General features: G+C 41.4%; 1 protein-coding gene across 2 annotated transcripts in view; it reads left to right on the top strand.

Moving 5' to 3' along the window:
- Positions 1-13,891, top strand: part of TPH2 (tryptophan hydroxylase 2) — a 71,248-nt gene that overhangs the window by 13,983 nt on the left and 43,374 nt on the right. For both annotated transcript variants that reach the window (XM_073327758.1, XM_073327759.1), the window contains exons 5-7: positions 1,498-1,565; positions 10,351-10,547; positions 12,439-12,574. In XM_073327758.1, coding sequence (XP_073183859.1) covers positions 1,498-1,565; positions 10,351-10,547; positions 12,439-12,574 — 401 coding nt within the window. The remainder of the gene's footprint in view (positions 1-1,497; positions 1,566-10,350; positions 10,548-12,438; positions 12,575-13,891) is intronic.

Genomic DNA, 13,891 nt, shown 5'->3' with positions numbered 1-13,891 from the left:
ATGCATAAATAGGGGAATCTTGAGTAGGAGTAGAGAGGTTATTTTACCTCTGTATTTGGAACTGATGTAACTACTGCTGGAATACTGTGTCCAGTTTTGGTGTCCACAGTTCAAGAAGGATGTTGATAAATTGGAGAGGGTTCAGAGAAGAGCCATGAGATTGATCTAAAGGATTAAAAAACATGCCTTATAGTGATAGACTCAAAGAGCTCAATCCATTTAGTTTAACAAAGAGGAGGTGTGACCTGAGTACAGTCAATAACTATCTTCATGGGAACAAATGTTCAATAATGGGCTCTTCAGTCTGGCAGAAAAAGTTTTATAACACTATCCAATGACTGGAAGTTGAAGCTAGACAAATTCAGACTAGAAATAAGGCGTAAATTTTTTTTAGTGAGGATAATTAACCATTGGAACAATTTACCAAGGGTCACGTGGGATTCTCCATCACTGACCATTTTTAAATCAAGATTGGAGGTTTTTCTAAAAGCTCTGCTATAAAAATTGTTTTAGGGAAATTCTCTAGCCTGTGCTATACAGGAGGTCAGACTAGATGATCACAAATAGTTCCTCTGGCTATGAAATCTATGAATTGAAGCTGTGTGGACCAACAGCCATTTTTCTGTCATTTTTGTGTTTTTGTCCATGCATAGTGACAGAGGAGAGTGGTATTTTTTCTGGTTACACTATTGCCCAGTTGAGTGGGGCGAGTGCAAATATACTTTCTGGGCTGCTATGCCTGTTTGAAATTAAATTTAAACCCACTCCAATCTTGCCTTTGAAGTTGACACGTACTACTTAGCCTGAAAAGTGAAGTGTGTCTGAGTGTTTTGTGTATAAAGAAGAAATGTTGCATGGGGTTTAGAATAACAGAAAGTAGTCTAGCCCACAGGTGTTTACGTTACACATACCTCCCTCTGCGGCTGATCCTCAAAGAAAATAAGTCAGTTACAGCCACAGTTACAGGACTTTAGCTCAAGCTGCAGCAGCTCCTGCTTTAGCTCTGGAGGTTTTTGGTTCAGTCCCCAGCGTGATAGCCAAGATGGTGGCCATCACAGTAACATCTTCAAAACAAGCTCTTCATGAATTCTGAGGCACTTCAGTTTTCAAGCCATGAAAGAAGTGTGATGCATGAGCCAAGAACCCAGATTCTTGCCTGCTTGGGAGACTCCAGTCAGGTCATGGAGGTATTTGGGTGGGCTGAAGTTGAGTCATAACCAGTTTTCCCATACTTAATATTTTTGGCTGTGTGATGGCACTGGTGCATAGCACCTCTCCTGGAAATGTTTCTTTTGGAGGAAGTGTGACACTAGCTTATTTTTCTCTTATTATATTATTATTATTATTTATTATAATATATCTTATTAAAATAGATGCTGTTAATCAGAAAGCAATATAATTAAATGCAAAGTAAACACTTTAATGATTTATTTTAAAATTCTTACAGCTAATTTTCTTTCTCTTTGTTATAAATTAATCTCGTCTTCCTTTCTTAAGGGATTTAAGGACAATGTATATCGACAGAGAAGAAAGTATTTTGTGGATGTTGCCATGAGTTATAAATAGTAAGTACTGGTATATTTCTTTTCTGTGCTGCTAAGTTAGAAAAAATTCCACTCCACTTAATTCTGTTAGCATGAAGTTTTGGAAAAGAGAAGTGAGCCATTGATCTTTGACCAGTTTAGTATATGTTACAAATGACAAACCAAAAGCTTGAAATCATATAAATTTCAATATAATTATAAGCAAGTGAGGTGTTTAGAGGCTAAGTGCTACATTGTCACCATTATGTTCCTGGCTAGTTTAATGTAAGGAGCTATTTTACAAATGTTTGCGTATCCTATAATGAAATGAATCCCCATGTGCCATGGACACAGACGCCTCCTGTAATTGGCCTAGAACCCTGGTCTTTTCACTCCAGAACATAGGCCTCTAGCACTTGAGCCAAAGAAGAGTTCCCCCACTACAAATGGAATCCCTTTTCTCTCTCCAGAACAGCCACTAGAGGGCAGCATCATACAAAGTGTTTGAACGATTAGAGCGGATTGGGAATTTTCTAAGTGTTTTCTCATCAGAAAATGCTAAATTGTCCAAAATGAAATGTTTCATGGAAACATTTAGATTTCTATGAACTTCTGCCACAGGCAGACGTAGGCTGCATGGCAGGAAGTTTGGACGCCCCAAGGCCCCCAGCAGGAGGTTCCAGCTGGGACTCCCAGAGCTGCTACGAGCCTGGAAGTCCTGTTGTCCTTGACTCTGAAGCAGTTGGCATGGTGGGGCTGCCTCAGAGCTGCAGACTGTGGAAGCCTTCAGGGCTCAGAGGCAGGCAGGCTTAAAATGGGGCTCTCAGGCTTCCACATTCCCAGCCATGAAGCCAGGAGCTTGGCAACCCTGGAAGCTGTGGAGGCTTAACTGGAGCTGGGGCTCTCAGCGTTTATAGTAGGGATGGGGAACATCTGGCCTGTGGCAAGTCTCCACACCGTGGGCCGAAAGCTCTGAGCCTCTGCGCCCCTCCACCCCATGGGGCTGGAGCCGCAAGCACCTGCTCCTGCTGCGGGGGGAAGCCCCGAGCCTCTGTGCTCCCCCCCGCCCCCGTGGGACTGTGTGTGGCCTCTGACTGATTTTTTTTTCTCTGTGGGTCAATGGCCCCTGATAGAAGAAAGGTTCCCCACCCCTGGTTTATAGACTCCCTGCTCCACAGTGGGGAATTCATGTCAACCTAGGGGTTGCCCTGGGCTGTTCTCTGAGGAGTTGGTGGCAATGCAAGGAGTCCTGAGTCAGGACAGCTGGCTGCTCTGTTTTTGTTTAGCAAAAATCAAATGAAAAGGCTTTGATTTTTCTGAAATGAAATATTTTTAGAATTTCTTCTCCTCCGGGAATTTGGAATTTCGAGTTTTCGTTCTGATTCAGAATTCAAACTTTTTCGAAATGTCACAATGTCTTGTGGAAAGGAAATCACAAGTTTTAACCTCCTGTATGCACAATGTACTTGCCTAATTAGACAAACTTCATCCCTTTTACCTGGGATTCATAAGAGTTCAAACTGTACAACCGTCAGAATTACAAAATAAATCACACTCATGTCTGCAGAGCTGGGAGTAGAATGCTGACTCTAGATCTAGGGATATTTAGTTCCCAAAACACTACCTAGCACTTTAGCTGGCAATAGGAGTAGATGGTAGCAGAAGGTGCTGAAGAGCTGGCACACGCAGTCCTTGGGCAATGGGTGAGGGAAAGAGAAATAAAAGCCTTACATTGCACCTCTGACCAATTAATAAGTGCCAGCCAGTCTGATGTATGGGGAAGAATGAGGCCTCAAAGGCAGGTAGAGGAAAGCAGAGGGATGTGTGTATTGGGGGTTGGGTGATAGTTATGTGCCAGCCCCAGAGAGAGAGAGAGAAGAAAAGGGAACCAACTTATAAGGCCAGAACATAAAGCAAAAGTGGGGAAATGGTCAGTTACAAATTAATTTGAAAAGACAGGATGAGGTTTGAGGCAGCTGATTGGGAAAATAACTTCTAGAACAGAATAGGAGTATGTAGATTTATTGAAGAGGCAGCAGGAATCCCACTGGAGGTTAGTATTAAATCTCTGAGTTTCTTATCAGAACTGTGAAAGGGCAAAGCAAATAATATAATCCACAGAAGTAAGGAAAAAACATTAAAATCTATGGTACGAAGAAGGGAAATAAGCCATTTCAAAACTTATATTAACAGGAACCTGAAAGTGACAGAGGAACAAGCAAGCCTAAACATGCTGAGCATTGCCCGTAGATTTCTGTGTCTGCAGAGGAACATGATACACACTCACTGGAGTGTCTATGTCACTACCTAGGATTAAAACAAGCTGTTAGAAGTGTTACCCTGTTTGCACATACACAGCTGAGAGAACATTCCTGAGGTACAGGAGATAGAATCATAAAATGTTTGCGAGGAAAAAGGCCTAGATCGTTGATTCCAGCCATAGCTAATACATAGATAGGAGCATTAGAAATATCTTAAGTCCTGCACTGGCAAGATGATTTATTTAGTCCTCCAGGACAGGATGCTTCAACAATTAGCCATGTGACAGTTCTACAGGTAATGCATTTGTTTGCTTGCAGTGTGGGAGACAGCCAAATTCAAAGCTAATATAGTAAGACATAAGAACGGCCCTACTGGGTCAGATCAAAGGTCCATCTAGCCCAGTATCCTGTCTTCCGACCAAAGCAGGGCCAGGTACCCCAGAGGGAATGAACACAACAGGTAATCATCAAGTGATCCATCCCTTGTCACTCATTCCCAGCTTCTGGCAAACAGAGGGTAGGGACACCATTCCTGCCCATCCTGGCAAATAGCCATTGATGGACCTATCCTCCATGAATATATCTAGTTCTTTTCTGACCCTGTTATGGTCTTGGCCTTCACAATATTCTCTGGCAAGGAGTTCCACAGGTTGACTGTGTGTTGTGTGAAGAAATATTTCCTTTTATTTGTTTTAAACCTGCTGCCTATTAATTTCATTTGGTGACCCCTAGTTCTTGTGGTATGAGGAGTAGTAAACAACACTTCCTTATCTACTTTCTCTACACCAGGCATGATCTTATAGACCTCAATCATATCTCCCCTTAGCCGTCTCTTTTCCAAGCTGAAAAGTCCCAGTTTTATTAATCTCTCCTCATATGGAAGCCGTTCCATACCCCTAATAATTTTTGTTGCCCTTTTCTGAACCTTTTCCAATTCCAATATATCTTTTTTTGAGATGGGGCGACTACATCTGCACACAGTATTCAAGACATGGGCGTACCACAGATTTATATGGAGGCAATATGATATTTTCTGTCCTACTATCTATCCCTTTCTTAATTATTCCCAGCATTCTGTTAGCTTTTTTGACTGCCGCTGCACATTGAGTAGATGTTTTCAGTGAACTATCCACAATGACTCCAAGATCTTTCTTGAGTGGTAACAGCTAATTTAGACCCCATCATTTTATATGTATAGTTGGGATTATGCTTTCCAATGTGCATTACTTTGCATTTATCAACACTAAATTTCATCTGCCATTTTGTTGCCCAGTCACCCAGTTTTGAGAGATCCTTTTGTAGCTCTTTGCAGTCTGCCTGGGTCTTAACTGTCTTAAGTAGTTTTGTATCATCTGCAGATTTTGCCACTTCACTGTTTACCCCCTTTTCCAGATCATTTATGAATATGTTGAATAGGACTGGTCCCAGAACAGATCCCTGGGGGACACCATTATTTACCTCTCTCCATTCTGAAAACTGACCATTTATACCTACCCTTTGTTTCCTATCTTTTAACCAGTTACCAATCCATGAGAGCACCTTCCCTCTTATCCTGTGGCAGCTTACTTTGTGTAAGAGCCCTTGGTGAGGGACCTTGTCAAAGGCTTTCTGAAAATCTAAGTACACTATATCCACTAGATCCCATTGGTCCACATGCTCGTTGATCCCCTCAAAGAATTCTAGTAGATTGGTGAGGCATGATTTCCCTTTACTAAAACCATCTTGACTCTTCCTCAGCAAATTATGTTCATCTGTATGTCTGACAATATTGTTCTTTATTATAGTTTCAACCAGTTTGCCTGGTACTGAAGTCAGGCTTACAGGCCTGTAATTGCCGGGAACACCTCCGGAGCGCTTTTTAAAAATTGGCATCACATTAGTTGTCCTCCAGTCATCTGGTACAGAAGCTGATTGAAATGATGGGTTACAGACTACAGTTAGTAGTTCTGCAATTTCACATTTGAGTTCCTTCAGAACTCTTGGGTGAATACCATCTGGTCCTGGTGACTTATTGCTGTTTGTTTAATCAATTTTTTCCAAAACCTCCTCTAATGATACCTCAGTCTGGGACAGTTCCTCAGATCTGTCACCTAAAAAGAATGGTTTGGGAATCTTCCTCACATCCTCAGACGTGAAGACCGATGCAAAGAATTCATTTAGTTTCTTCACAATGGCCTTATCATCCTTGAGTGCTCCTTTAGCATCTCAATTGTCCAGTGGCCCCGCTGGTTGTTTAGTAGGCTTCCTGCTTCTGATGTACTTAAAAAAAAATTGCTGTTACTTTTTGAGTCTTTGGCTAACTGTTCCTCAAATTCTTTTTTGGCCTTCCTAATTGCATTTTTACACTTAATTTGCCAGTGTTTATGATCCTTTCTATTTTCTTCACTAGGATTTAACTTACACTTTTTAAAGGATGCCTTTTTGCTTCTCACTGCTTCTTTTACTTTGTTGTTTAGCCACGGTAGCTCTTTTTTGGTTCTCTTACTATGTTTTTTAATTTGGGGTATACATTTAAGTTTAGCCTCTATTATGGTGACCTATAAGACCTATTTTACCCCTCTATAATATACAGAAAATGATAGATCTGACTTAGCAGGTGCATGCAAACATCAATTACAGTAGTTTAGTACAAAGTTTTCTCAGGTTGAAGTCAAGTAGTCAGGACAAAGAATACTTTGAGCCTGCTCAAAGTTACTTCAGTGCAAATTACAGTGAAGTCGATGGAATTATACCAATATACAACCAGTGCACATGAGTTGGGCCCTTTTATAATCCTCCTGTAGTTGATGATAACCAGTGGAATCCTGGTTGTTGTTTTTTTACAAAAGTTCCCTAGGGCCAGATTCTGTTCCCATTGCTCACAAAGAAAGGTTCTCATACAAAAAGGCCCAAGCCTGCTTCTGTTGAAGTCAATGGGAGTTTACTATTAACTTCAGTCAGGATTTAGCCCACAGTTTTATATATATGCCTCATTCTGTTTTGTTCCAGATCAGTTAAAAATGTAGCATATTCCTTTTCACTTCTCTCTTGCTTCCTCATATTTTGGTGGAGTTTCCTCTCCCCATTCTCTGGTATTGGAAGCTAATGAGACCATTTTAGTCCTAATCTTAAGCAGTCCTTTTGGGGAATTTCCTGGGGTGCCAGATATTTGGCTCATGCTTTTTCTGTATCAGGTATGTTACTCTGCAAATATTTTATTGCTATCTGGACAGTTGAGTAAGTGAGATATTTCATAACTTGTTCCCCACCAACATGAAAAACTCATCAATAAATAAAATGCCTCTGAGCTGTTAAGATCAAGTGACCATGGTCTGATTAATATTTAAATCACGAGCTAATATCTTCTGTAGTGATTCACAAATTGCAATTCATGGTATGATTGGTGCTGGCTAGTTGCATGGTGCTGGCTCTCTCCCTTGTTTCCAGATGCTAAGTCATATTAAAAGAAGATAAAAATCCATTAGCTATTTTCTTAGTGTTACTTTTTCATGTCATTATTGTCACAAAATTGTTGGGTTTTTGGGTGTTTTTTTTTGGAGGGGGTGTGTGTGTATGTGGGTCCCCAAATGCAGAGTAACTGGTACGTGCAATCCTCAATGGGGTGTGGCTGGGTGACAAGACCGTCTCTTAATTATGGGACAGTCTGATCTCCTGTGTACATCAGCTGTTTTGAGAATGGTCCTTGACTTTGTGTGCAGGCTCAACAGTAAATTAAGGATGGGTTTTTTCAAAAGGGCCCTAGTGTAGTCAGGTGCCCAGACCCCTTTTGACTTTCTACCCCTCATTCGTCTCCACACTGCTAATAGTATTTCAGATGTACCTCCAAGGGCTTGGCTACACTTGCGAGTTAGAGCACATTAAAGCAGACCCGGGCGCCCTAGCTCACTACCCGTCCACATTGGCAAGGCACGTAGAGCGCTCTGACTTCACGGCTTGGTACTCCACCTCAGCGAGAAGATTAATGCTTGCTGCATCTTGGCTGAAACGCCCAGGTGTCAGTGTGAACGAGGTGTTGCATTACTGTGCTCTGATCAGCCTCCGGAAACGTCCCATAATCCCCTTAAGTCAAGTGGCCACTCTTGTCATTGTTTTTGAATTGCTGCAGGAATGAGGATATGCCCTTTGAAAGCGCCGTTTCTGACAGCTGGCTGCTTCTCTGCTCCGAGACAAAGCAACCATTAGTGTGGAATGCCATGTGAGAAAGAGAGAGAGAGAGAGAGAGGCGGGGAGGGGCGTTGGAGAGGGGTCTGCTGCTGTCTGAACTTACAAGACAGCATGCTGACATGCTCTTAGTCCCCCACATACACACAACACACTCCCTGTCACACTCCACCCCATTTGAAAAGCATGTTGCAGTCACTTGCATGCTGGGATAGCTGCCCACAATGCACCGCTGCAAGTGCCGCAAATGTGGCCACACCAGTGCACTTGAAGCTGTCAGTGTGGACAGACTGCAGCGCTTTCCCTATTGCGTTCTCTGAAGGCTGGTTTAACTCAAAGCGCTTTTACATCTGCAAGTGTAGCCATGTAGTTAAGTGCTAACTCTCTTTTTGCTCATTCGTTAGTCTCATTGACTTCAAATAAGTAAAGAGTGAATTAGCACTTCAGGATTTGGCTTGGTAATAGGAAAACTAAAGTTAGCCAAACTCTCCCTGTTGCTATCTAAGTTTACCTTTTTGTCATATGCTGTTTTGTTCTCTGCTTTTCTTATTCTGGAGATTGCAGAGTACCCTTATTAGTCTTGCTAACACTACTCTGATTGATGTAGTGAATTTCTCTGGAGTTAATGGTATCTGTTCCTTCACATACAAATACAACAGTTACATACTTTTAATTTTGTCTTGCCAAATCAAGCCTATATTTTGAATTCATTACCATCCCCAGGAGTTAGTAATTTTTCTGCGCTACCTACAAATACCTGCTGTGTTGTAATTTTCTTGTCACACATGCTTGCAAGTCAAACGAATTTCAGTCACATTCTAATTTTATTTGTAATAGGCCTAAGTCCTAGCACATAGGGGAAGGCACATATTAATTTCTTGTTCTTTTCAACTTTATGCATCCCTTTTTAGATTTTTCATTTTTCTTGTTTGTATCTACTTTGATTATTTAAACAAAAAAAAAAAAGAGTAGAAAAAAACCAACTTGACAGAGGGGAAAAAAAACCCCTTTAAAACAGCCTGTAAAAAGCTACAATGTTTTTCTATAAAGCTAATAACTATACAGTGGGGGAGGAGGGAGGGCATTTGTATCTTGTGATTACTTACAGAATACATTTTCTCTCTCCTGCTTACACTCCCTTGTTCACTGTTGCCTACTCGTGTTTTTTACATAGATACGAATCTACCAAATGCTCCAGGTTGGTCTGACCTAGCCATCTGGGTGGGGTACATTTGTACTGCGGCTGGGAGATGTAATTCCCAGCTTGGGTAGACATACACACGTGACCTCCGCCCAAGCTAGTCTGTTTACAAATAGCAGTGTGACTGTGGTGGCCCAGGCAGTGGCATAGGCTAACCCCGCCCAAGTACAACCCCATCCGAGATCCTATGTGTTTATTTGGGTGGCTAGCCAGGAAAAACCCTTAGCTTTTAACTTAGAGATGGATAAAATCTTGGTCACCCTTAGTCATCAGTTGGAGGAAAGCCAGGGCCGGCTCTGGGCACCAGCAAAATGAGCAGGTGCTTGGGGTGGCACAGTTCTAGGGGCGGCGTTCCGGCACCGGCCATGCCGCCCCTAGAAAGGTGCCCCCGGCCCCCCAGCTCGCCTCCGCCTGCTCCCCTGAGCACGCCACCGCTGCTCTGCTTCTCCCCCCGCCAGGCTTGCCCCGCGCGAAGCAGCAAGCCTGGGAGGGAGGGAAGGAGGAGAAGCGGAGCGGTGGCATGTTCAGGGGAGCATGTTCAGGGGGCATTTTAGTGGTGCCCTCCATCCTAAATTGAGCTGGATGCCAGACGGCTAATTCTGAAGGTGTGGTCCAATACGATACAGACAAATTGACACAGCTTCTTTAAGGAGATGTGTGCCTCTCCAATCTATTAAAATTCTTTGGGGACCTCAACAAAAGAGTGGATAAAGGAGAATTGGTAGATTTAATTGTTTGGACTTCAAGTGAGCACTTGGCAAATTCCTCACAAGGGGCCACTACGGAAAGTAGTCTAGGGTGACAGATACAATTTCTGTCATGGATCAGAAATTCCTTGAGAGAGAGAAAACAGAGGGACTGAATCATGATATTCATGCAGCCAGTATGAAAGGATAAGTGGCCTCACGTTCAGAAATACACGGTTTATGTGGTGCAAGGAGTCCTTCCTGATACCACAATGTATTTATTATTAATATAGAACAAAAGCAATGTCAGGAAACATCCCAATAATATTTGTATTTGTTTTAACAGAAGGTTTGATTTCAGGTTTTTATTATTTAGATAGGACCATTAATGCACACGGTTATTTACTGATGTAGAAATAAAAGATACATGGAAGTGACGTTCCTGCTCCGAAGAATTTACTGTCTAAAATTAGTCTAGCAACTGTTATGTGTTTAAGAATATTTCTCCTTCTTTTTAGTGGTCAACCCATTCCCAGGGTGGAGTACACAGCTGAAGAAATTAAAACTTGGGGGACAGTATTCAGGGAACTCACAAAACTCTATCCCACTCATGCTTGTCGTGAATATTTAAAAAACTTCCCTTTGCTGACCAAGTACTGTGGTTATAGAGAGGATAATGTACCCCAACTGGAAGATGTTTCTATTTTTCTTAAAGGTAAGGTTCATGTTTGATTTTTGAATAGCCATGATGTCATGGAAAAATGTTGTCTTCTCTTAGGACCTGGTCCAAATTTCATTGATGTCCGTGGATTTTAGATCAGGCCATTAGTCAACACGCACGCACTCATTGCAATGTTTTCCACAGGAAAGAAATTGTTGGGGTGAGTGATAGTTGTTTTAATAGGAATGTAGGAAGTTCAGAAAGGTGGCTAGGTAGCACGCCTAAATCAGTTTGCACGCTACACATCCTATAAAATTATATTGGAGGTAAAGGAAGGTCTTGTGGTGTGACACGGGTGGCGAGCACAGATAGCTGTGCTGTTGTAATGAACACACTGAAGGAACGCTGCTTCTCATGTAGCTCCTCCTAGTGGGGAGGAAGAATGAAATGTTGAGATAGTAGAATTTAAAGATGACTTCAGGCATCCTCGTTCATTACAATATCTGTATCTATGCCAAGGGTTGCAGATGGTGGGAATGCATTTATCCAGATGTGTTCGAATATTCCCAAATGAACTTTGCAGGATTCCAGTACAATTTTGAAGTTCTGGTTTTGGAGTGACAGACCCATTTTATATACACTTATCAAGGTCCCAGCGCTGCAATGAGCTCCATGTGAACAGGGCCCCATAAAGGTGCAGAGGTTCTCCTTCAGGGAATTTCCTTGAATGATCAAGGCCTAAATGATTATTTGCTTTTGAAAAAGCCCTTCTTCCCCATCTCTGATGAAAACATGCCTTGTATGAAAGGAGAAGATGCAGATGTTGAGCCCTCTAGTGGCTTGCCCTCAAGGTTCAGAGCAGTCTGTCAGTTCTAATTCTTTCATTGTCCATTCCCTTCAAAGATATCTTGAGAACTTCAGGGGCAGGAACATACTGCTGTCTCTTGCAGCAATCCTGGGAGCTCAAGTGTATAATATCCTACAAATGTTTATAAAACAAAAATCTTTTGTGCTATAAGTGCCGTCCAAAAAAGGTAAGGAAGAGTGGTGTCCTAAATGTATATGGAAGAATTTTAACTTAAAATAAATACACTGTTTGGTATGAAAGAATAACTGTACCCATTTCCTTCTTCCCTGCTACATGCTTACCTCTTTTTTATGGTCACCAGCATTCAGCAACAATTGGCTCATCGCTTTTTGAGTTTGGTCATATCTTCCTAAGTCACGAATATATTGTTCTCTTGGTCTGAGGGAATGGTGAATCATGATTCTTTTTTTCTTAATGAGAAGCTAAAAACAGCAACAGAGCTACAGAAATACACTTTCAGACCAGTCAAAGCAGCCACAATTTTTGTGGAAACTGAACTTGGAATATTTTCCCGTAAACACCTTGAAAACAGCCACTAATGAGTAGAGAGAGAACTTGGGAAAGAACTGGCCTGTTCAAAGTCACTGTGAGTTTGAAATAACTCCCCTGTAGGACTAATCTGACAAAGGAATGCATTATTAAATGTAAAAATGAGCATCTGATATATTCATGTCACCACATGTTTAAATAATTTATAAGATAGTACTTTAAATGTATGCTTTTTTTTATATAGTTTAATTTCAGTAAAGGTGATTTACATCATATTTCACAGAATTCAGAATTGGAAACTTTTATATTGTTCTTGTTTGGTGCCATACATAAAAACAGATATTTCATGATGTTATTACTCACTGTAGACTTGACTTCTTTTCTAGTAAAAGTTCTTAAGCCATGAATTACTTCAAGCTGTTTTAATTAAGGGTATTTTAGCAGTGCAAGATGGGTGCAAATAGTATAGCATTTTTGGCCAAGGTTTTCAGTGTCTTGTTTCAGACAGAATAAATAACTACAAATCCTTGCTTGCTCTCAGGTGTTGATGTATCCAATTTCGTCTTTTCACTGTCTCTTCCACTTTAGAAAGGTCTGGCTTCACGGTGAGACCAGTTGCTGGGTATCTATCTCCTCGAGATTTTTTAGCAGGATTAGCCTATAGAGTTTTTCACTGCACTCAATATGTACGGCATGGCTCTGACCCTCTCTACACGCCAGAACCGTAAGTATACCTTGTCCTATTCATTTGTTATTAAAATCAACTATAACTATAACTTAATTTTCTAAATTTTTTATGTTGATTCAGCCCTTTCAACAATCCACTTCTTTTCCTAGACTCCAGTGGAGAACCTTTGCACAAAGCATGAAATCTTTTCTCTGGTGGAGTCAATGGCAGAACTCTGACTGACATAAGGGGAGTGAGAATTTCACCCAAAGTTGGGGGTTTTTTTTAACGTGGGCTTTGTGGTAGGTCTGAGGATTTGGCATCTGTTGTTTGTAGGGCTGGTTGAATTTTTTCCTGTCTCAGCTGTGTAATAAATTTGGGTTTTCAACTAAATACATTTTTTCGTCAAAGCATCTGCAGAAAATGTCAGGCTTTTTTGGTCTACAAACCAGATGCATGAAAACCAATTCCCACCCCACCTCCCCCCAGTGTTTGGCCAAAAACTGAAATCTTTTAATGTAGATATACCACCATGGTGCCTCCTGGGAGTAGTAGTTTGAGTATCTCATGTCCCTGTTCTACTCTATGGGCTGGACTCCTCAACCTGACTTCATTTCTCATACACCTCAGGCATGGTATTCCATGACACACTGCCTCCCATCACCAGGAGAGGGGACTGTGGAGCAATATGGGAGATGTAATCTGATCAGAGAACCTGGGCCATAGAAGAGAACTTGAGTGTGACACTCTCAAATTATAACAAGGAGTCTGGTGGAACCTTAAAGACGAACAGATTTATTTGGGCATAAGCTTTCATGGGTAAAACACAACTTCTTCAGATGCAGGACAGTGGCCATGGAAGTTGGAATCTGCTAAGGAGTGTGTAACAACTCACCTGCCGAATCAACTAGCCCTGAAAATGGATGGCGCTGGAGCGTTGGGCCCATACCCGGCCGTTGCCGGCTCTCAAACTATGACTCCAATGAGGCACCACACCAGCATTTTCAAATTGAAATGTTTGGGTTTTAGATGAAAACTGAAAACTCTTAATATCCTTAAAAAAATTCCAAATAGCTCCTCTAGGAGATTTTTTTTTTTTTTTTTGGTATTGAATGTTCTATGCAAGTAAATAATAGAATAGTAATTCCATCAAGAGACACTGCTGACTGCATAAACCATAAGGGCCATGTTTGAGCAGTTTACCAATTATCCGATATCTAGCATGAAATGATAGCCTTTCTTTATTCAGTATGTACCATTTTGGTGTATTTTATTTTTGTAAAGTATATGGCAACAAAAACCAAAGCCAAAGCTTACACAAATGAGTTATTGGTTTCAGAGTAGCAGCCGGGTTAGTCTGTATTCGCAAAAAGA

The sequence above is a fragment of the Lepidochelys kempii genome, chromosome 1 (assembly GCF_965140265.1).
Source record: "Lepidochelys kempii isolate rLepKem1 chromosome 1, rLepKem1.hap2, whole genome shotgun sequence".
Lineage (NCBI taxonomy): Eukaryota > Metazoa > Chordata > Testudines > Cheloniidae > Lepidochelys > Lepidochelys kempii.
The sequence above is the reverse complement of the archived record's forward strand: the minus strand, read 5'-3'. Positions and strand labels throughout refer to the sequence as shown.